The 22,985-nt window shown below is 47.4% G+C and overlaps 1 protein-coding gene across 19 annotated transcripts in view; it reads right to left on the reverse strand.

The window, feature by feature from the left end:
* Positions 1-22,985, reverse strand: part of KALRN (kalirin RhoGEF kinase) — a 646,808-nt gene that overhangs the window by 343,060 nt on the left and 280,763 nt on the right. For all 19 annotated transcript variants that reach the window (XM_059687615.1, XM_059687614.1, XM_059687613.1 and 16 more), the window contains exons 7-9: positions 14,889-15,080; positions 11,188-11,319; positions 9,893-10,123 (exon numbers count right to left, since the gene is read on the reverse strand). In XM_059687615.1, coding sequence (XP_059543598.1) covers positions 9,893-10,123; positions 11,188-11,319; positions 14,889-15,080 — 555 coding nt within the window. The remainder of the gene's footprint in view (positions 1-9,892; positions 10,124-11,187; positions 11,320-14,888; positions 15,081-22,985) is intronic.

Consider the following 22,985-nt stretch of genomic DNA (forward strand, 5'->3'; position numbering starts at 1 on the left):
GTGCAAGCTGGCTAAGAGACCAGAAGACCCAAAGTTTTAGCTGCATCCCACCCTTGGGCCCCTCTACTCCCAGCCATCCCGCTCCTGACTCTTCCCAACACAGTGGAGCTGGGGTAACTAGAACTTGTCTTGGTCTTGGCACCTCCCTGCGAGAACCCCCTCACTGGTGCCTTGGAGCCTGTTTATGGTGTCCCCCTACTTTTCATCATGAAGGCTGGGACTTCTTAAGTCTGAGGCTCTCAAACTTTAGAATGCTTAAGAATCCCTGGGTGGTTTTGTGTGTGTGTGTGTGTGTGTGTGTGTGTGTGTGTGTGTGTGTTTTGTGTGTTTTTTTTTTTTTTTTAAAACAGAGGCACCATCTTCCCCACAGATTCTGAATCAAAAAGTATGAAATAGGGCCAGATAATGTGTGTTTTTAACAGGTCCCCACTCTGGCCAGATATTTTAATGCCAGGGATCCAATCACACTTTGAAAAAGATAGTTTCATATTCACACTTAACACCTCCCTTGTTTTCTATAACAAAATGGACAACCATTTCCAGTGATTTTTTTCATAAATGCTCCCAAACCTAATCTTGCCTCACCAACTGAGTTCAGGCTCTGTGGCCACACCAGGATCATGGCTCCCAGGATCTTCCCACTCCAACCTATTCCCCCTCTGGCACCAAAATACCTCACACCTTCACCTATTTCCTCTGCTCAAAATCTTTCAATAGTTTCCCACTAGTCATAAAGTTTGAGACTTTTATCCTTTAGCCTGGTATTCAAGGTTCCAGAAATTGCATGTTGACCATGCTGAGCATAGAGGTTATCAAAAAGAAGTGACCGCCCCTCCCCCCCCACACACAGTCAGTGTGGCTAAGTGGTTGAGCATCGACCTATGAACCAGGAGGTCACAGGCAAATGCCTGAGTTGTGGACTTAATCCCCAGTAAGAGGCATGCAGGAGGCTGATCAATGGTTCTCTCTCATCATTGATGTTTCTATCTCTCCTTCTCCCTTCCTCTCTGAAATCAATAAAAAGTCTATATCTATATCTATATCTATATCTATATCTATATCTATATCTATACACACTAGAGGCCTGGTGCATGAAATTCATGCATGGGTAGGGTTCCTAGGCCTGACCAGCAATCAGGGCTGATTGGGGCCTTCTGGCTGCTGGCCGGGGCCTCCCTTCTCTGACTGCCAGCTGCCAGCCAGTGCCTTCCTTCATTCCATACCATCCCCTGGTGGTCAGCACATGTCATAGTGAGTGATTGAACTCCCAATCAAACTCCAGAGGGGACACTTTGCATATTAGCCATATATACATATTTATTTATTTTTTACAGAAGTGACCCTGGGTGGTGACTGTCTTGTCATTTGTTAACATGCTAGGAATTGAGGACATTAAAGGTGTTTAAAATTACCATGGATCAAGAAAGCCCTCAGGCTCAGTAACTCCTGGGAAGGGACTTCCTCTCATTGCCTCCCAGGCTATATCTGCCTCCCTACCCTGCCTGATGGAGGCAGCAGGTGCTTCTCGGAAGGTGCTCATCATGGAAGGAGCACCCTTTAGTCAGAATAAAGTTTGCATTCAGGAAGTCAAAGGATGCAGGCCATGATGGGAAGTGAAGAGAGGAAGGCAGGAAGCAGGGCCGAGGAGAGTGGGGTGGGGTGTAAAGTGGGAGGGGTACTAGGAGTCCATGAGATTCCCAGGCAGGAGGGGCTGAGAATGTCAGAGGCAAGCCTCTGAAGCTCACTCCTGTGAAGGAGAGAATGAAATCAACCAATTTCATTGCCAATTCTAGCTGAGGGATAATGGAGAGGATGGGAATAGAGCCTCCAGTACCAGCCTCCTCCGAAGGGGAGAGGGGCAGGGTGCTCCCTCTAAAATCAGGGACACCAAAGAGGCAGATGGGAAAGTTTCCTTATCTGCACTCCAATCAGCAAGCACCGTTGACAAGTGAGCCCTCCCCAATTCAGCTGAGCCTTACCCCTGCTCTTCCTGGGCATTCACCCTGCCCAAGGAATTACATATTAGCTACTTGAATGTTGGTTATCACATCAAAAACTTAATTGAGAATTTTAATGCTAATGAATACTACCATGGAAAAATGGATATTATTCAAACTATATACTACAAAGAAAAGTGTCAGTAATGAGGAGTTAACATAATTATGATTGTGAAAAACAAATGAGAATGGGTAGTGTCTGTTTTAGGGAAACTTGTGTAAGATAAATAACTGTAGAAGGCATTTTATAATGACTGGACAGATGGAAAAGAGTGTTTGGTATGAGTATGACTGTGCAGGTCTTACTAGACAGGCAGTTTGAGTGTGACTCTCAGATGTCAGAGGCTATATAACCCTTGAGACCAAGTAACCCACTAGGGTCCTCTGAGCAATGACATCCCAGCACTAAATTATAAACCTAAAGGGCAGGGGCTGTGCCTCTCTAGCAGAGTGCCCAGGGCACAGAGAGAGGCTAAGAGCACAGGCCTCATGGTTAGGCGGACGTTTGAGTTCTTGCTCTGCTAAAGTAAAGGCAAGTTTACTTGTCCTTTTTCAGCCTCAGTAAAATGAGGACCAAGCTATCACCTGGCTTACAGTTCTGGAAGATTAAATAAGAAAAGGCACGTGAAGGGATTAGATGCTCAATCATATTTACTCATAAAGATGATGAATCCTGAGCTTTGAACAATAAAACTTGTATAAACACTTAATACTAGTAACAAAATCTCAGGGCTGGAATCCAACCATCTCTCTGACATCCGAGTCCCCTCCCCAACCCGGTAAGTCACCAGTTCAAAGTTCAAATGGCTCCCCCTTGAGTGTGTTCCCCCACCCCCCATCCATCTGGGACTATACTCTGAGCATTTTCCTTTTTTAGATGCTCTAATACTTCCTTCTCACAGGAAGAGTTAATTTCTAGATCTATCATCATTCTGGTCATTTCATTCTGTGTGCAACCCAAAGCACTCATCTTTTATTATGCAAAGCTGTCAATTGGATTACACCATGCCCACACTGGTCTAGTATGATGAAGGGGCTATAGTCAGTAGCTGGTAAAAGATTGGATATCTGGAGTTAAAAAAAATTTACTCTCAAATCCTTTTTATACATTCTTAGGCAAGCCAAGAGCTGACACAGTAAAAGCTGTAATTTTCTATATGAGGCTCCAGAAAAACTGGTAGAAACAGGTAAGATTCATTTGTAATGCAATGGATTTTAATGTTAATATATTCATTCAGAATGGAAAGTCACTGAGCCAGATAAATTCTGCCATTACTGCCCCTCACAAGCTCACCGGATTGGACTGCTTAAAAGCAAAAGATGATGATGATGATGATGATGATGATGGTGGTGATGATGGTGGTGATGATGATGATATTTTAAATCTTTACCCAAGAACATGCTTAGAGAGAGAAAGGGAGAGAAACATCTACGGAAGAGAGAAACATCACCCCGTTGCCTTCCATATACTCCCAACCAGGGATCAAACTGCAACCCAGGCATGTGCCCTGACCAGGAATCAAACCGGCAACCCTTCAGTGCACAGGACAATGCTCAACCAACTGAGCCACACTGGCCGGGCAGGCATTATTTTTAAAGGATGGTATTGGAGCTTCAAACATGTCACTGTCCCACACACACCACTGAGACCACTCCTAAGCCTCCCAGCCTTACCTCTCAGCTTTACTGCCAGGAGCAGGCACCCAGTTCGACTTCCTCTTCCCAGGCCCCTGGCTCTCACTTAACTCTCTGCCTCCTGGCCTTCCCCCATCTCCTCTGCTTAGAGCTCCAAGCACCAGTGCAAATCCAGCCCAACCACAGGGACCTTTCCCTGCTTTGACTCCACCAGACTATTGTTGTTTTGCTTCTTTGGCGCTGAACCTAGATAGCTGTGTGCCATTCACAGGACCTTAGGTGTACATGTCTTCTCTCGGGCCAGAAACCTCAACTCCTAGCATGGGGTCTTGCACAGAGCAGGTGTCCCAAAACACTTTATAATTTCTTATTGCACAAAACGGAGAGAGAAGAAAAAGAGAAGCTGAACAAGATGGGCCGCAGAGAGTGTTCAAAATGGTTGCTCTGGCTACAAAATAATGGGATAGAATTTGCATCTACCGGAAAGATCAAGAATCTAGCTACTCCTTGTTCTTCTCACCACAGAGTCAGATCTATCTGGTCTTGGAAGAAGTCCTTTACATCATGGGAAACTACAGGGGTTAGGGGAAAGCAAGAGACAGCAGTGGAGCAATGTGGCTTTTCTGTAGGGCTCCAGGACTGGGAGCCAGGAGACCTAGCTTCTAGTCCCAGCACTACCATTAACTGGCTGTGCAGTTATGGCCAAGTTACTTTACATCTCTGGGCCTCAATTTCCTCCACCATAGAGCAGGTTAGACTGGATGCTCTTCCAGGCCCTTGACAGCTCTGAGACTTATCACTGAATGAAACAACTCAGCAGACCCACGAAGCAGTTGCTATTGTAGAAACAGGAGAATCAAGGGTCCCCAACAGCACAAGCACCAGGGGGCGCCCGAGTACCATTCAAAGAAGATGTGGAGGATTTACTAGGTTAGGCAGGCGCAGTGCTAAGCCCTGTACTCGTATATCATTCAGTCTGATGAGATAGGCGCTATAATTGTTCCTACCTTAGAGGTGAAGCAACTGAAGTACCACAGGTGAAACACCTGCCAAGGTCACACAGCCAAGATCAGTCAGAACAGGACTGAAACCAGGCTGCCTGACTCCACGGCCCATACTTGCTGAGTAACCAATAATCTGCGGTTCTGTTTTGCCCCAGCCACTGAGTCTTGCTCACAGGTTCCCATGTAGGCTGCTGAGCAAATTCCTCTGGATTCCAAATGGGCTCAGGAGTCTTAGATCCAGACTACATGGTTCAAACAATTCTCTCCTCCTTCAAGACACCAACTCTCACACCACTGCCTATAACGGTTCCATCAGTACTCTATTGCCCTGCACGCTGACTGGCATGCTTTCGTAGCCTGTCCTTTACATTTTCAAATGTGCGTGTCTTATGCCGGGCATCTTGCCAGAACCTAGCAAAGGGCTGGGCCAACTGCTGAGTAACTGATGGGCACTGAGGGTGTCTCCATGTCCTCCGCCTGGGCTGTAAGTACCTGGAACCCTCAATACCTCTACATCACAACACCTGCAGGCAGACTCCAGCCATCTACCCACAACTACTAAATGTGTTCAAAGGGAGGGTCCATTTCACAGAAGCAGAAACTGGGGTCCCCAAACGATCATTTCAGCTCATGGGAGAAAAAGTAAAGAGAACCCCAGCTTCATGCCAGACACAGCCAAGAGCTGTTTGGGGCACAGAGAGGAAGAAGCCAGGGTTTCTAGTCTCACGAAAATACTGGCATAGAAGAGATGAAACATGCAAAATTGGTAAGTATATAGGATTTATATAATAAAGATATAAAATATATAAAGTTTTATATAATATATAAAAATATAAAAAACAATAAAAATATAAAAAATATAAAAAACAATAACTATATTGTTATCCTAAGTTCTGGGAGCCAGGAGTCCTTCACTCTAACCATTAGTGCATTATGTCCAGCACCTTCTGCAACACCGGCTCAGACACCCTGCCAGGCACTAATGGTTGTTGGGGTGTCAGGTAAGCATTTGAGATCATTGCCAGGTTTGATAGCCCTTGTCTTGCACATTTTTCTTGTGCATCTGTCCCAGTGTCAGATACATGATGAGACAGAGTGAAGGGGACCATGGGTGAGTGAAGTGATGCTCCCAGAGGTGATATGCTCCTAACCTGAAAAGACAATGGAATGAACCAGCCTGGGGAATACCGTTCCCATGGGAAATCCAGAGCTCCATCACGTCACCTTGAAATCTTTCACTTGCTCTTCCTCGGTGCCAACAATGTGATTTGTACAGTAGAGATGAATTAATGGAGTTTCACTTCCAGAAATGCTCTCATTTTTTAAGAGCATGCTATAGAACAGCCATAGGTGTAGTTTAATACACTTCTTCCCGGCTTTAGTGCAGATGCCACGGTGGCCACAGGAAAGTCTAACAGCTCCCAGATAATCCAGGTCTGGATGCTGCCTTCCTGGTGGGGAGGTCTTTGCCCGCCCTCCTCACAACCCCTCTGCCCCTTTCCAATGCCCATCCTCTCTAATAATAGAGAAACATGGTAATTAGCCGTACCTCTGCTACCCTTCCCATTGGCTAATCAGGGCGATATGCAAATTAACTGCCAACCAAGATGGCGGCCGGCAGCCAGGCAGCTTGAAGCGAACAGGAGGCTTGCTTGCTTCAGTGACGGAGGAAGCCAACGTTCCCCGCCTGCCTTGCTGGCCTCTGAGCTTGCAGTTTAAGAAACATTGTTAAAAATATAGAAGCTAAACAAAACCCCAAAAACCTGCTTTCAGCCAGCTGGGCTTCAGCCAGCAGGACCGCAACATTGTTTCAATTATAGAACAAATGCAGATCCCTGCTTTCAGCCAGCCGGGATCTCAGAGCTGGAGTGAGCAGGACCGCAACAGTGTTACTATTATAGAACCCAAACAAATCAGATATCTGCTTTCAGCAGCCGAGGCCACAGAGCTGGAGCCAAGCCTCAGAGCTAAAGCTTGCCCAGAATAAAAAAATAAATAAATAAAGGAGTGGTTGGGAGCTTCAGTCACCCGCCAGCCTGAAAACGGCCCTCAGCCCCTCACCCAGACTGGCCAGGAACTCCAGTGGGGACCCCCACCCTAAAGGGGGTGTGACCAGCTGCAAATAGCCATCATCCCCTCATCCAGGCTGGCCAGGCACCCGAGTGGGGACCCCCACTCTGATCCCGGACACCCTTCAGGGCAAACCAGCCGGCCCCCACCGGTGCACCAGGCCTCTATCCTATATAGTAAAAGGGTAATACGCCACCCAGCACCGGGATCAGCGGAGCAGCGAGGCCTCCCAGCACCGGGATCAGCGGAGCTGCGAGGCCTCCTGGCCCCTGGAGCAGCGTGACAGGGGGCCGCGACCAAACCCCCCGATCGCCCTGCGGCTCTGTGAGTGACAGGGGGCGGGGCCACAACCTCCCTATCCGCCCTGCTCTGATCTTGACAGGGGAAGGCGCCCCAACCCCCTGATCAGCCCTGCTCTGTGCCTGATAGGGGGGAGCTTCCCAACCCCCTGATCGCCCTGCGGCTCTGTGTGTGACAGGGTGCGGCGCCCCAACACCCTGATTGGCCCTGCTCTGTGTGTGACAGGGTGCAGTGCCCCAACCCCCCACCCCCCCACGGGCCTTGCTTTGTGTGTGACGGGGTAGAGCCATAACCTCCCCATCAGCCCTGCCCTGAGTGTGACAGTGGCGGCGCCCCAACCCCCTGATCGGCCCTGCTCTATGGGTGACAGGGGGCAGTGCCCCAACTCCCCTATCGGCCCTACTCTGTGAGTGACAGGGGGGAGCTCCTCAACCCCCTGATCGGCCCTGCTCTGTGCATGACGGGGGGAGCTCCCCAACCCCCTGATGGGTCCTGCTCTGTGCATGACAGGGGGGAGCTCCCCAACCCCCTGATTGGCCCTGCTCTGTGTGTGACAGGGTACAGAGCCCCAACCCCCCTGAAGGGCCCTGCTCTGTGCGTGACAGGGGGTAGTGCCCCAACCCCCTGATTGGCCCTGCTCTGTACATGACAGCAGGTGGCGTCGCAACCTCCCTATCGACCCTGCCTTGAGTGTGACAGGGGGCGGTGCCCCAACCCCCCAATCGGCCCTACCCTGAGCGTGACTAGGGGTGGCATCACAACCTCCCAATCTGCCCTGCTCTGTGCATGACAGGGGGCAGTGCCCCAACTCCCCAATCAGCCCTGCTCTGAGCCCGACCAGGGGCTGTACCTAGGGATTGGGCCTGCCCTCTGCCACCCGGGAGCAGGCCTAAGCAAGCAGGTCATTATCTCCCAAGGGGTCCCAGACTGTGAGAGGGCACAGGCCAGGCTGAGGGACCCCCTGGCCCACCCAAGTGCACAAATTTTGTGCACAGGGCCTCTAGTCCTATATAATAAAAGCCTAATATGCTAAGTGTCTGGTTGACTGGTCGGTGGTTCAACCAATCAAAGCCAAATATGCTAATGATATGCTAAGGCTGCTCAACCGCTCACTGTGACGTGCACTGACCACCAGGGGGCAGATGCTCCAAACAGTAGGTTAGCTTGCTGCTGGGGTCCAGCTGATTGCGACTAAGATGGGCTGGACACACCTTGGAGCACTCCCGCAGTCCCTCCCCAGCTGACCAACCTCCCAAGTCCCTCCCTGGTCCTGATTGTGCACCGGTGGGTCCCTTGGCCTGGGCTGCGCCCTCTCACAATCCAGGACCCCTCAGGGGATGTCAGAGAGCCGGTTTCAGCCAGATCCCGCAGGCCAGGCCAAGGGACTCCACTGGTGCATGAATTTGTGCACAGGGCCTCTAGTTCTAGAATAACAGCCATGAAAACAGAAGGAGGGCAAAGAGCACACCAAGAAAGCTGCACAATCCATGGACCTGGTGATCTCCATGAGTCACTCAGAGTCTGCTGAACTAGTAACGCCCGGGGCCTGGCACTTCCCCATGTCAGTCACGGACCCTGTGCCCTCCTGTGCTCAGGAATGGTGCCTTTCTCTGGATAGCTCCCAATGGCAGGAGCAGGCCACTGAGCCCCTTGCTTCTCCATTCCCAGCAGGCCCCACAGTTTCAGAGCTGGGCCAGCACATCAGTGGTGTCGTCTCTCTTGAGGCTCAGGCATTGTCTCTAATGACTCAATCACTGCCCCCGATGAGGAAGGGGGGTGCTACCAGGAGGTTAGGGCAGCCCCCAAATGGAGGACACTCCTGAAGGCCTGGTTACTTCTGGGACTCACTGCACAGTGACCCCGCCCCCAGAGTGGGTCCCAGCTAGTGCAGGAGCCCTGCTCTCCCTCCACCTGGCCTCTATCTCAGGACACCCACTGCCAGGCCCCCAACAACAGCTGTGAAAGGAATCAGCTTCCAAAGACATGTCCAGTTGGCTTTCCATTTTCCATGTACAGGAGGGGGCAAAAGTAGATTTACAGCTGTTCATGGTGAAAATAATTCAATAATCAATAAATAATGACACAAGAATAAATTCTGTTTTGCGTACTCACAACTGTAAACCTACTTTTGCCCCCCTGCATGTTTTGATACATTTTTCATTACATGTGGTCAATACTATAGGGTATGGAAGGAGAGTGAAACATCATTTTATATGTATAATCTTGAAATTATGTGGTGGTTCCATAAAGATCTAGTAATATGAGTGCCCCCACCCCTGCCTCTCACAGTGAACCAGCAGGGAGACAGATGATGCTGGGCCTCCATCCAGTCCTCAGCTCCCAACCAGATCCCCCACCCAATGTATCAGTCCTCAGAGCAAAGCCCAGGAGTCCCCAGGGAGACAGAGAGAGAAGGTATGAGGGGAAAAGAATGGGTGATTTCATCCAAAAGGACATTTGTAGCAAGGCTGTCCTTTTAAAGTCAGAAACATGACCATATCTTTATTATTTGTGGTAAAGGAAAAAGCCACAACTGTTATAATAATGCAAAAAGACAGTTTAAGCTAGAAACAACCTCTCATTATGGGACATACAGTCATCAACAGCTCATGCTTTAAATCTGGTTTTGCTATTCCTCAAGCTGCCTCCCTTCCCAAAACCTCAGGGTGAGAAGGCCCAGTCTATAGGGCTGCTTAGTTGAGAAGCATGCAATTAACAGTCCAGATGGTTTTTTTTTGGGGGGGGGGCGGTCACAGGGGGTGCAGCTGGGGCTAAATTGCTCTCTTCTCTTCATAAATCAGATGATCCCAGGCCTGACCACCAGGTCAGGGACTCAGCCCTCTGCCCGCCTTGGGGGGAGGGGTTCCGGGTACAGGGACCTGTTACCTGCTGGACGTCCTGCTGGAAGACGCAGAGCTGCAGCCGCTGGTGCAGCCGCACCTTGCGGTGCTGCCAGATGCTCTCGAGGCGCCGCTGGTGGTGCAGCACCTCATGCACCACGTCCAGCACCTGGTGCACTGCCTTGGAGTAGTTCGCTGTGGCCGTGAGGGACTCAGAGTTCCCGGGGCTCAGGGGACGCTGCAGCACATCCAGCAGGGCCTTGCCATCCTGGCTGACCTGCAGGAAGGGAAGAGGGTCATGTCAAGGGAGTGGAGTAGCAGACAGAATTGGTGGCTAATCCTACCCAGACGGATGACAATCAAGGAATGGGCCAGCCAGCACTGCCATGGTGCCCAGCCCACAGCCTGGGGAGGATGGAGCACCTGGGAGTCTGGGGGAGAGGAGTTGCAGGGCAGCACCCAGTGTCTATGAAACTCCTGAATCAGTCTCTCTCTCCCTTGAATTTTCACTCCATGAGGGCAGAGACTGCCCGCCTCCCCAGCACCTGGAGCAGTGCCTGGCACACAGTACTTGATACGTACTTTGACTAACTCACTGACAGGTCAGGCAGAAGAACTGTTCAGAAATGAAACTGAGTATATGTTGACATCATAAACCTCTCCCCCTCTTTCTTCTTCACCTTCTTCTACCTGCTTCCAAACTTCTGGATGTGTGACAAGAGAAAAGTTATCTAACATCTTTGGCCTCAGTTTTCTTGCCTCAGGAACTTGTAGAGAGAGTGATGGTGCATACCTAGGGTTGTGGTGAGGATTAAATGAGTTAACACACGCAGGGCACTTAGACTGGGGCCCAGCACCTGGGATTGGCTACCAGTTCTATCTTCATCATCATCATCATTTCTCTCTCCTGTCTTCTTTCTTTCTTTGTCAATTTCTTTCTTCTATATTGATCCTTCTTTTGCTCTCCTCCTATACAACCATTTATTTTCTCCTGAAAGTGGTGATATCCCCATCTTTCCAGAATATGCAGAGTAAAGGAAGGGCTCTAAGACTGTGGCCACACCATCTGTGCTCCTGGGTTCCTCAGCCTCAGTGCTGTATGTGGGTGCACGCACACACACACATACACCCAGATGATCCCTGCTGATGGCCCCATTTTCTCTGCTTCCTGGCTGGAGATACCATCATTCATAGACCAAAGATCATAAAGAATCTCCAAAGAGAGGAAAATGGCCTCTCTTCTTCTTAGTCCAACCTAGGGTATTCCGCAGTGTACAGGCCAGTGCTGTCGCCACCCCCACTCCCCATACACACACAGTCAGGACCCTTGGGTGTTCTCACCTCTGTGTAGGCCTGCGTCACCTGCTCATACAAAGACTGGTGGTGGTGAATCGCCAGCTCCAGGTCCTGCATCTCGGATGGCAGGCCACCTTCACTGCACATCTTGCACCAGGCGTCCACTCCCGACAAGAACTGGAAGGAGATGCCAACTGGGTCAGTGTGGGCACTGGGTTGGGCAATGGGCAGATCATATAGTAGAGATGGTCAGATGCCTTGGGAAGAGGCATCACTACCTCTGGAAGCCTTCAGAGACCACTGCAGAGGGTGGAGGTTTTCCTTTAATTGTATAAACATTAACTCCATGTAAGAAGTCAGACCCAGTAAGGAAGTGTGGTTTCCACAAACAAACATAACTATTATGAAACTGCTGGGGGTGGGAGCCATCTGAATGTTCAACAGGTCATATCCACACACTGACTATGCAATATAGGTGTGCAAACAGCTCACTACATTGCATGTATACATTAGAGCTGCTTGTCCTGTGCACACTCACAGGCACATGGGAGGGGCTACACTGAATGTAATGGGATGTTTCCACACAGGTACTTTGTAGTGTGGACACTGAGTTGTGAAGAGGAGTGAAGAACACATCATACAGGCCCCTCAGGGAATTTACAGAGACGTTTCCCACAAGGAATGGAGATTAACCCTCAAGAAGATCCCTACTGCTGGGCCAGTAGCCCTGGGATGGGGGGGGGGGGGAGGGGTGGCCTAGGGGGACAGACTGTACTGTGCCTACAGTGGCAGTGGCTCCTGGAATGTGATATATATAGATCTTGACAGATATCAAATTATTTAAAAATGAAAATTAACAACTGTGGAGGACTATGGGTCTCTGTGCACAAAGGGTGAGCCAACTGAAATCACTCAGAGTTATTGGGTGGAAAAATATACCTTAAATATGCAAATAATTCTTCACCCAACAGCCTGGAATGTTTCTGTCTGTGATTCCTCTCACCTGGGTGCACAGCACCATTCAAATTAACTGCCTAAATACCTTTTTCCCTCATTGCCTAGAACAGCCCATGGGAGGACAATAAGAACTGCCTAAACAAACGCATTGAAAAACAGCCTGAATCCGTTTGGTGTGCCCCTCCCCCCCTCGCCCCGCTTCCCCTCCTCTAGCTAAAGAGAATCATAGTTTATGAGTTTCCCTGAAGAAGTGATAATATCTGGGGAAACTGCATTAAAAACAGATACAAATAAAATTGCTCCTGATCCAAATTAAGGAAACCACAGTGAGCAGTTGACTCCTCCAGCCACTGCATTTTCTATAAGTGCTTGAGTTCCAGTCTTGGTGTCACAGTCAGCTTTCAGTCCTGGGCTGATGGTTGTGTGGCTGATTTTTCATTGTGTGTGTGTGTGTGTGTGTGTGTGTGTGTGTGTGTTTTAAATTACATTAGGACATCTCTTAACAATTCTAGAAGAGTCATGGGTGCTATCCTGCATCAGACTGCATGTACTTGATAACATCTCAGAAGCTTCTCTGCTCCACCAATAATAATTTTACAAAGAAGCCTGAAAACACCTTGACATTCCTGTGTCAATTGTTAGAGGGGCCTCTCTTTAAAGTCCTTGCGATTTCTCTGTAACGCTCTAACAAGAGTCCTATAGCAGATCCCACAAAAGAGAGCTCAAGAAAGATAGACAGACAGAGAAGGAAGCATGAGTCTCCCTTGCCAATCTGGATAGGGTTGAAATGGAACAGGTGACTAGATATGAATAATATTCTCATGGTCCTTAGAATGAACCAGTCACAGTTGGCCATTACCACTATCATCTTAAAAAACAAACAAACAAGAAAACACGTGGCTAGATCGCTCTCAATATACGGGGCTGCCCTCGACTCGTGACACAAGTATTTTAGACTTTGGAAGGTCTCAGGTGGAAACAGGCACAGTGAAGGAAATACAGAACACTAGGAGAGTATGTTGAAGAAAGACCTACAGTAGAATCTGCCATTTAAAAAGCACATGAGGCACCTTCCATGCTCCATCGCACTGGGAGGTTTGAATTATCCCACATTAGAAATGAGGAAATAAGCTTAGATGAGTGGGATGAACTGCCTAATGTAAATGAATCATGGGGCTGCGATGGGAACCTCCATGTGTCTGTTCACCAAGCCTGGGCTCTCAACGATCCCATATTGCCTTCCACATTAGGTGGGTAACAGAGGAAAAGATTATGATCTTGTGTCCAACTCTCCATTATCTGGGAAGCTACCAAATGTTATACAAAGAAAGAAATGTAGAGGTTAAGACCACAGACTTTGTTAGACACACATGGGTTGAAATCCCAGTTATCCATAAATTGTGTGAATTTCACAGTGGTATGTTAGTAAATGTTTAGCCACCAGCATATATATGTATGTACACACACACACGTGTATTATAAACTTTACTAACATGAAAGATATGCAAAACATAATTTACACAGAATAATAACATACACAATGCTCTTTATTGTAAATTCCATGTAGCCAACTGGTCCTCACAGGGTGCTTTTGTATGTGACACAGTTGTATAGTTTTGACATGAAAGCTGGTTAATAGTTTCAATTTTGGTGTAAGACAAAAGTGAAAATACCTCAAGACTTATGTCAGAGCATAACTTGTTCATCCGAGATGAGAGGGGCTTCTTGGCTGAATGGAATAATCGTTTCTGAATATCAGAAGACTATTTCCTCAATTCTGTGTGCTATTCACAATGTAAGAGCTACATACAAGACACATTTTAAGTTTAGTCTGCACTTCTAAATATTTTCTCCCTCGTTTTGTAAGACTCTAGAGTTTAGACAATCAATAAAACAACAGATCAAGCCATAGTTTGTAGCATTTGATGATTCCCAGGCTGTAAATCCCCTCCCTGGATCTATTTCAAGTGACCTCACCAAACACAGAGTTAGGCAGCGATGACTGGTAGCACACACTGTATAGTATTTCCACCATAGATATACACTTCCAGATAGATAATAAACAATGTCAAGAACTTAGATAATGAAATGTAACAAAATAATTAGGATGTAATGAGTTTTGAGTATGTGTTGGCTTTGTTTTTAATATGACATATTTGATATAAATTTAGTTTTAAGTAATGGCTATATTTAATAACCAGTTCACAACATTTCTAGAATTTTAACTAGACCTCCATGATCTGGTTAGAGCCAGCTCCAGCCCACCACTGGGTCTCAGGCAGGTCTCTTATTCTCTCTGAGCTTCAAGGCTCCGCTCTGTAAAAGGAGTCAGTAATGTCACCGGCCAATACCAGTAAGTAAATGAGAACAAATCATTGTTACTTCTAGTGTTAATGCTACATTATTATTATCCATAGCAAATGCTTTATGTAAAATCAGTGTCCCCTGCTCTCAGGATCCTATGATACTTTCACCCCTTTCGTCTATGCTCAGGGAACGCAAACTAAAAGTCAGCCCACACCAGGACACACACCAACACACCACCCCGTGAATGTAGACAGGCCCTGGGCCCTTCTCATCTGGATGACAAGCACAGCCACCACTGTTCCTTTATGTACACGGGGCCACCAAAGTGGCAGATTGGGTTACTGTTGCAACAATTCAGCAGGGCCTTCAGGGTTTCAAAGAGGAGAGGGGCTCTCTACCAGGTGCATCTCCTCCCACCTGCCCCTCCCCTGGTCCTTCTCCCTTCCCACCCACAGCAACCCCGGCAGCTCCCCTGGCCTCACCTGCTCGGCCTTCTGGTGGAACACCGCGGACATGGCGAGGATGGTGCTGCGCTCATCCAGGGCAGCCGCGAAGCTCTTCCACTCCTGGTCCAGCTGCGTGGAAATCTGCTTGATTTGCTGCGAGGCATAATGACCGGCCTCAGAGAGGCGGGAAGCCACGGACATGATGCGGTTGATGTTGACATAGGCATTCTGGAAAGAAAGGAGAGTGAGCGCTCCGTGGGGCAGGCTGGAAAGGCATCCACTGAGCACTACTGGGGTGAGGACTTGGGGAAGGAAGCTAAACTAAATAAAAAGTATGAGAGAGGATGGGATAGGCCACAACAGCATATCCATTTTGGGCCTAAGGTAAGTCTTTGTCTATGATAAAATTTCTACAGATAGCAGGTACAGTAACCGGGGCTTTTTATTCTGGGGATGGGAATAGTTTTCGTGCCAACTACTATTGCACAGAAATGCAGTCACTTTGCGTAGACTGCCTCAGTAAAGCTCACTATCATCTTAGGAGGCCATGCCGAGGGGGCCAGCATGGTACTTCTAAGAGTTACTCTCTGCAAGTAATGGCTCAGACTAAGGAGGCAAAAGCACCTCTCTTTCTCAGGAGAGAGCTGTACCCGGGCCATTACTGCCACCTACAACAGGGCAGCAATGCACATCAACGAGGGCAAAGGACAGATGTTACACCGTAACTCCACATCTTCCTATCACAAGCAAAGACTTAGCTGCCCCCACACTGCTCCCTCCTCCACAAGAGCTAGGCACTGGCCATCAGGCGGGGTTTAAATAAAGAGAACATTCAAAGCCAAGACATTTTTCCATGCTAAAAATAAGATCGATGGAACCCTTTCCGATCTCTACTTAGGGACATTTCCCCACCTGACCCCAAAAGGCATCTGTGGGGCTCTCCTGGCCCTGCTGACTCCTTTCATCTTAAGGTATTGTTCACACTCATTCCCATCATTCATTGCCAGTTAAAATTCATGACCACCATGTGCGTTGTTTCCTACTAGGCTAGCAGAAAACGCTCCAGGAAGGAATGAGACCAAAGAAAAACCCCACAAACATAAGACCAGTGAGCATGGTTATTTTTAACTGCTACCTCCTATTAATGGTCTGAGGTGTCAAAACAATCAAGCAATAGTGTGGCGCCCACAGAGAGCCCTTCTGATTCACAGTGTCTGCCTGAAGAAGGGTGGCAGGTGGCTTGTACAGTCTTGATCTTTGTTACAAATCTTTTCAAATGATAAATATTCTTCAACAACAGCATTTTCTCTTGGTTCCAGTAGCTCAGGGGTAGCTCATTAATACTGGGTACGTTTAATGAGGTTCTTTACTTTTCTTTCCCTCGTCCCTCATGGTACCCATTCATCTCAGCTTTCTCCTAAACATTCCATCCCAAAACCAGAGCCAGGTAGATAAGGTCCCTGCTTCATTTAAAAAACTCCATGAAGTTTAAAAGGTTAGGTGTCACACTTGGACACAAATCCATCCTGATGCCTAATGACCCCCATGCATTTCTTTAGGCTGGCCCGAGATCTTTCTGACATAGTACATTTCCTTCATGAACTAGAATATCAGACTTGTTGTTTGAAATAACGATCCTTCAGAGATTTAGAAGTCATTATCAGCCCTGTTTTCTGAGTTAGGACATAGATTCCACTTAAAATTAAACTCTATTTATAGAACTGACAGAAAAACCAACTCTGCACTTAGAAATAGAAAGGAAAAGAAAAAAGGCATGTACTGATTTCAAAAGTCCTGTCTTCTAAGGGAATAACATTTGGATTCCCCCAAGTTTCCTGACTGTGTCTCTGTCTTAAAGAGAACCCTGAGACAAGGGTCGGGGCAGGTAGTTTACTTGGGTGGAATCCCAGGAAGCACAGTGAGGGAGTGGGGAAGTCAAAGAGGACAGGGAGAAACATGAAGAAAGGGTGTGTTCATGAGTGGGTCACTGCTACGAGCAACTGGGAGGCATCCCTCCTGAGCGCTCTTCTGAGCTGTCCCACCGGGAGGTGAGAAATCTGGGGTGTTTGCTCATTGCTCATTGTTGCAGGTCTCTCCTGGAGTAACTCCCTGGCATTTCCAGCCTGACCTCCACACAGGCCAAGCACACTCCACAGGTCAGAGCGTGACCCTGGGCAGAGAAACCCAGGAAGCTGTCAGTGTGTGGGGGAACTGTCTGCAGATGACCTCTAGGGTGGGCTGAGGGGATATGGGTGGGGCATTGCCACGTGGATTCGAATCCTGGAACTGGCCCCCGCACACACATGTATCCAGGTCTATCTAGAATTGCTGCGTTTTCCTGTCCTTGGAAAAAGACCTTGTGTTCTCTGGCCAGACAGGAAGCAAGGAAAGCAGTAAGAGCAGGGCACCAGTCTGTGTCCAGGGTCCCTCCTGTACTTCGTGGGTGGCTGGCCCTCTGTCATCACCGCCTATTTCCATTCTCCCCCACAGGGAACCCAGGGAGGCAGATTCCTGCTCACTTTCAGGAAGAACTTTCCAGCTATTAGAAATGTCTAACTGTGCTGCCTTCTTGAGGCTGTTAACACCTTGTCAGTCATTCAAATATTTAAGGAGACTGGTCCAGTCTCTGTGTTGGGGGCTCTGGGAGATCAAAGAGGAATGAGACAGGATTCCTGCCCTCAGGGGGTCACAGCTGAGGCTTAAGAAAAGTCCTCAAGTAACTGTAATTTAAAGGAAAATGAGTAAGTGTTTTGAGGAAACTTGCTGTGGGATGCAGAGGGCAGGGACCCGGGAGGCTGGGAAGGGGCTTCCTGAGAAGGGGGTGGTGGTGCGGCTGGGCTGGCCGTCCTCCAAGGCCTCCTTCAGCCCTAAAGCCTGTGATCATAAATGAAAGCTAAAAACAAACAAACAAAGACCACAGCTTACATTTCACATTCGAGAAACTAGCACAGTAAATGCCTTTATTGTTTCCTTATCAGTGGGCAGATAAATGTCTTACTGAAACTAACAAATGATTATGCTTCACAAAATAGGGGCAGTATTCCTCATAATAGAGGAACAAACATAATGTTGACTCGTGAACTTGTTAATTTCCCCTCTATGCTCCTTTTCAGAATAGCAGAGCATTGCAGGCACGTCACATTGCCCAAGTTCACCATCATTATCTTCTTTATTTTCCTTCAGCCTAGAACCTGAGACAAACGGGCAGGTAGATTCTAAACTGTAGCCACAAACCAAACAAAAAAAGGCAGAAGGTCTCAAATGACTAAAAAAAAAAAAAAAAGAACAAGGTTAAAGAGCTGGATTAAGAGGCTAGGTAAATGGGGATGCTCAGTCTTTAGGCACAAATGACACGTCATGAGCTTTGGGCAACTCATCCATGTGGTTCTTCTGTGTCTCTGTTAAGGAGTATTTGGGAACATAGTCTGTCCTGGGGATACAGCCAGCAAGAATGGATATTTTTTTAAAAAAAAATACCTTACTAGAGGCCTGATGCATGAAAATTCATGTACTGGAGGGGGGGATCCCTCAGCCCGGCCTGCCCCCTCTCACAGTCCAGGAGCCCTCAGGGGCGGGAGGCGACCCGGCAATCAGGGGAAGGCGATGCCCCATCACGCCTCTGCTGCTGCCACTTCCGGCAGCGCAAGCCTCAGCCGGCCCTGGTTACCTGAGCCTCGGGCAGCCCTGGGCGGCTGGGGGGCTGAGGGGACTGGGCGCCGCCATCTTTGCAGTCAATTAGCATATTCCCTCTTTATTAGATCGGATTGATTTTTTACAGAGAGGAAGGGAGAGGGATAGAGAATCAGAAACATCAATTAGAGAGAAACATGGATCAGCTGCCTCCTGCACACCCCCTACTGGGGATGTGCCCGCAACCAAGGTACATGCCCTTGACCAGAAACAAACCTGGGACCCTTCAGTCCCCAGGCTGACACTCTATCCACTGAGCCAAACCAGTTAGGGCAGGAATGGATATTTTGACTCTTCACAGCCTTGCCATTTTCTACCAGCTGTCTCCTCCCCCCAACCCCTCCCCAAATCTGCCTGGCCTTGCCACCCTTGCCTGCCAGCCTCAATTCCCTTCATCTGCAGAGCTGTCCATCCGTTGAGGGCATCTAACTCACTGGGCCAGGAGTCAGGAGACATGAGTGCTGATTCACCCCTGGCACTCACTTAAGATGTCACTTGCCTCCTCTGTGCCTCAGCTTCCTTATCTGTAAAGTGAGGGAGTTGAGCTAAATGATCCCAGCCATTCCATTTCTGAGAAAGCACTGTCAGTTCCACGCATCCCAGGCCTCTCGACACATTCTCTGTTTATGGAGGACACCAGATTGCACATAGAGAGAATTTAGGAAGTCACAGTTTTCTTCTTTTTTATCGCCAGTGCCTGGGGAATGATGACTAAATCTATTCCCCTCTTGAAACCCTCTTCTTTGGAGGAAGTGGGGAATAAACCAAAGAAACAAAGGAAACTCAAGACTTTCAAGTGTCCATGTGCAATGGGAAAGTTTTAAACAAAAGAGTAACGTGATCTGTCTTGTGCTTTCAAGACTGCCCTGTGTGCTAAAGGGCTGGCGAGGGAAGAGGACACACAGAGGTACGCACAGCCCAGCCTCGCGGTCCCTCTGCCTCAGTCGCTCACTCTGGCTCTGCTCTGTGCCCTGCCATGTGCAGGCCACAGCTGGAGCCGAGTGACCACACACCAGCTACTCCCCTCCCCGCTCCTCTTCAGCCCCTTCCCCTGAGCAGAGCTGCCTAGACTAACCTGATGCCTTGGCCAGAAGTTAATAATATAACTAATAACTCTGGCTTAGTGAGTGTCTTCTTAATCCCTCACTTTAAAACGGCTTTGTTAACTTCAACCCCTCCCCCACATATATGCAAAAGCGTTACTCAAAGTATTGAACAGTCCAGATGTAAACACTGTCTACCCTGCAGAGCGCAAGTTCCCACAGCACTGTCTGCTGCTTCATCCACCCCATCCGACCTCTCCCCAAAGGCTCTCCTCCCAACATTTGCTTACAAATGGGGAAAAAACAAAAACACAACTAAATTCCAGCAAAATCTTGCTAACTCAAAAACCCTCTATGTTTACACCCTTCCCCCAGCTTTGTTGCCTACAAAATTCTCTGTTTTCTCATTTCATTCCTGAGTTCATTAATTGGAGATCACGGGATGGACGCCCCCCCTTCTCCTGAGGATTTGTCTCCTGTTGTGATGAACTGAAATCAATGGAGCAGAGTCATTCTCCTGAAAGAACTTCTTGGCAGGATTTTGATGAGAGTTTTCAGCCCTGCCAAAGGCTTTCACTTTGAACCTGACTCCTGGCTGCCCTGACTGGCCACAAAACATGCAGAGTTACTTGTAGATAAGGATAACTTTCTACTTAAAAACCCAGATAACTTTTCCCTTTAGATGAAGTTTCTTAAGTGATATACTCTGAAAGAGATATTGGTCTTCTAGAAATAATCATGTGGTGCAAGTTATCATTCTGGTAGCCCTAGGCTCCATGTCAGGGGCTGTGTATGAGAACAGATAATTTCTGAATATGTGTATTATTTGAATGCCATTCACTTCACTCCTACAAGCAGGGGTGAATTTTACACTCCTGTGGTCACAGATTCCCACTATGAATCAGACACTCCCTCCCATGGGTTACATGAGACATAAAACATCCAGTCCATTGCCTGGCGTATAACCAATAACTCAAAGAATGTCATATTTTTTCCCTCATCCAGTTACAGCAGATTGGTGTTAATTCTCCAAATTAAATGCAAACCAACTTGAAGTATTCGTTAAAAGTACAACAACAACAACAAAAAAACACATCAACTATTCCAATTAGAGGCACATATTCCAACAAGAGTCCAAAGTCCCATTGTATGTCACAGAGAGCATGCCGCGGTGTGCCCTCCTATTCCTGGGAAAAGTCCCTGCCGCAGGCGAAGCTGCCCTGGCGGTTTGTCAGGCCACATCCCTGCCCAGTACACCCCCTGCTGTCAGATGCCCTTCCACTAGAATTCAAGGGTCTGGGGCCCTGACTTGTCCACAGGTCTTTCCTTCGCCCAGAGGGATCAGAGAGTTCAGAGTCAGCCAGTGACTTGCTTGCTCTGTGAGCCATGCCCTTTCAACACAGTCTTCTTCCATACCTTAAGCTGGAAAAACAGAACTCTTTGTCTCTTGGGATAGCCTTCTTAAGGCATCTCCCCTCCCTTGGTCTGTGTTAGCCATGCCCAAGGCACCCAGAAGTGGGAATGTCTTGTCCTCATACAAGGGGACAGATCCTTCTCCTACTCCTGACCATTTGGCAAAGGTAGCAGAACCTTCTTCCCAGGCTGGCATGGGGCCCTTTGTTTTGTTGTCCAGGGGCAACGTTTCTCACCTTCATCTCCTGAGAGGCTGAGGGGAGTCAGCAAAGAGCTGTCTCATCTTTGGGAAGAATGAGTCCTGGGCAGGGGTTCTCAATTCCATTCCAGTTAATGGGGCTGCAGCTTTTAAGTTATTATGATGAAAATGGAGGTTGTCATCCATCAGACCATCAGAGAAGGGGAGGCACAACAACCACATAGGGGTCACTTTCCTGAAAGGGATTCCATCCTCTGACCAAGCTCTGGAGACATTGCCTCCCCACACCCAAAAGTCAAGGGAGGGAGGCCAGCAAATACCTGTCCAAGGGCCAAGGTACTCAGCAAAAATCATTCAGGTCAAATGGAAACCAAATGTCACATCAAAATGTGAGGAACAAAATATATAAAAGTAGTATAGCCTCAGCTGAGAAAAACATTGTGTATAGTAAGGAAGCACACACATATTATCAGTCATTGACTGTTTATTTTGAATCAGATATATACACGGTAGTGGGAACTTTTGAGGGGTCTTCTTCTCATCTCAATTCTCTTGTACATAGAGAAGATTTTAAAAAATAATTTATATATATATGCGCAAAAATAATTTCTTAAAAATTATACAGCAAAAGTATACAGTACTTTATCCTCCAGCCCTTTTCATCCCTGCTGAACCACCAGAACATTAAATATCTATGGGTGATGGAGCTAATGGGGAATTCATATTTAACCTTTTGTTTTTCTCAAACTCCTTTTTATTGAGACACAAAGGTTATTTCTAATTTTTGTTTTTTGTTTTCTCTGCAAATAATGCTAGGGGTTGTGAACATGGTTTTGTATTTTAATATATTTAGTGTTTTTAGTTTTAAAAATTATTTTGATGGGCCTTTCATTTTAATAGACTTGGTCAGGTTGCATTCCATGAAAGCTGTAATTATTCTACTCAAATTTCCCCATCTCTTTATACTTTGGTAGAGCTTTTATTTTTTAAAAATAAAGTATAATTTATAGACAAGTGAAATAGGCAAGTTTTAATGAGCAAATACTGCTCTAATAAGGAAAGGAATATAAACACACTATTTACAGTATTTTAGAAGCCAAGTTCATGTAACAATCTCTTTTTACAGTTAGGGGAAAAAAGCCCAGAAACTTCTTGAGTCCACCTAGTAGGTAATTAAAAATGTGTGAAATCAATCAAGTGATGTGTTCAAAGTCACAAAGAGAGAGGCAAAATGGGACTAGACCCAGGCCTCCTGATTCCTAATCCACACGACCCCCCTGCTTATAGCTACCTTTTCTCATGCCCTGCAATTTATATTCATTTAAGGTCTGGTTTTGTCACATTCAAAGAAAGTCATAAGGAGAAGTATTTGGAAATTTTCCCATACAGCTTTCAGTGGCTTCGTGAGTAACATTTGACATCAGTAAGAAAATAAAGAGACTGTGCTGTGGACGAAAGGGGCCACACGCTGACCTGACAAGCTCAGGGAAGGCCTGCATGGCAGTCTAGCAGACTCAGAGACCTAAAATAACCACAAAGGATGGTCTGAAATTAAACTTTAACTGAAAGCAGTTATGGTAGGCAGTTATGTCCTAAGCCAGTATCTTCACTGACAAGATCAACTTTGATCCTTACTGAGCCCATTTGCCTTTTTGCCTCTAAGATAACATTCCCTTGAATGTCTGGGTAACTTGTAACTTTCCTTATTCTGGAGCCCCTGGGGCACAACCAAATGTTCTGGGCGCCAGGACAGATACTACAAATTCCTTCATTATCATGTTAATTGAT

Source organism: Myotis daubentonii, chromosome 3, assembly GCF_963259705.1.
Source record: "Myotis daubentonii chromosome 3, mMyoDau2.1, whole genome shotgun sequence".
In the NCBI taxonomy this organism is placed as follows: Eukaryota; Metazoa; Chordata; class Mammalia; order Chiroptera; family Vespertilionidae; genus Myotis; species Myotis daubentonii.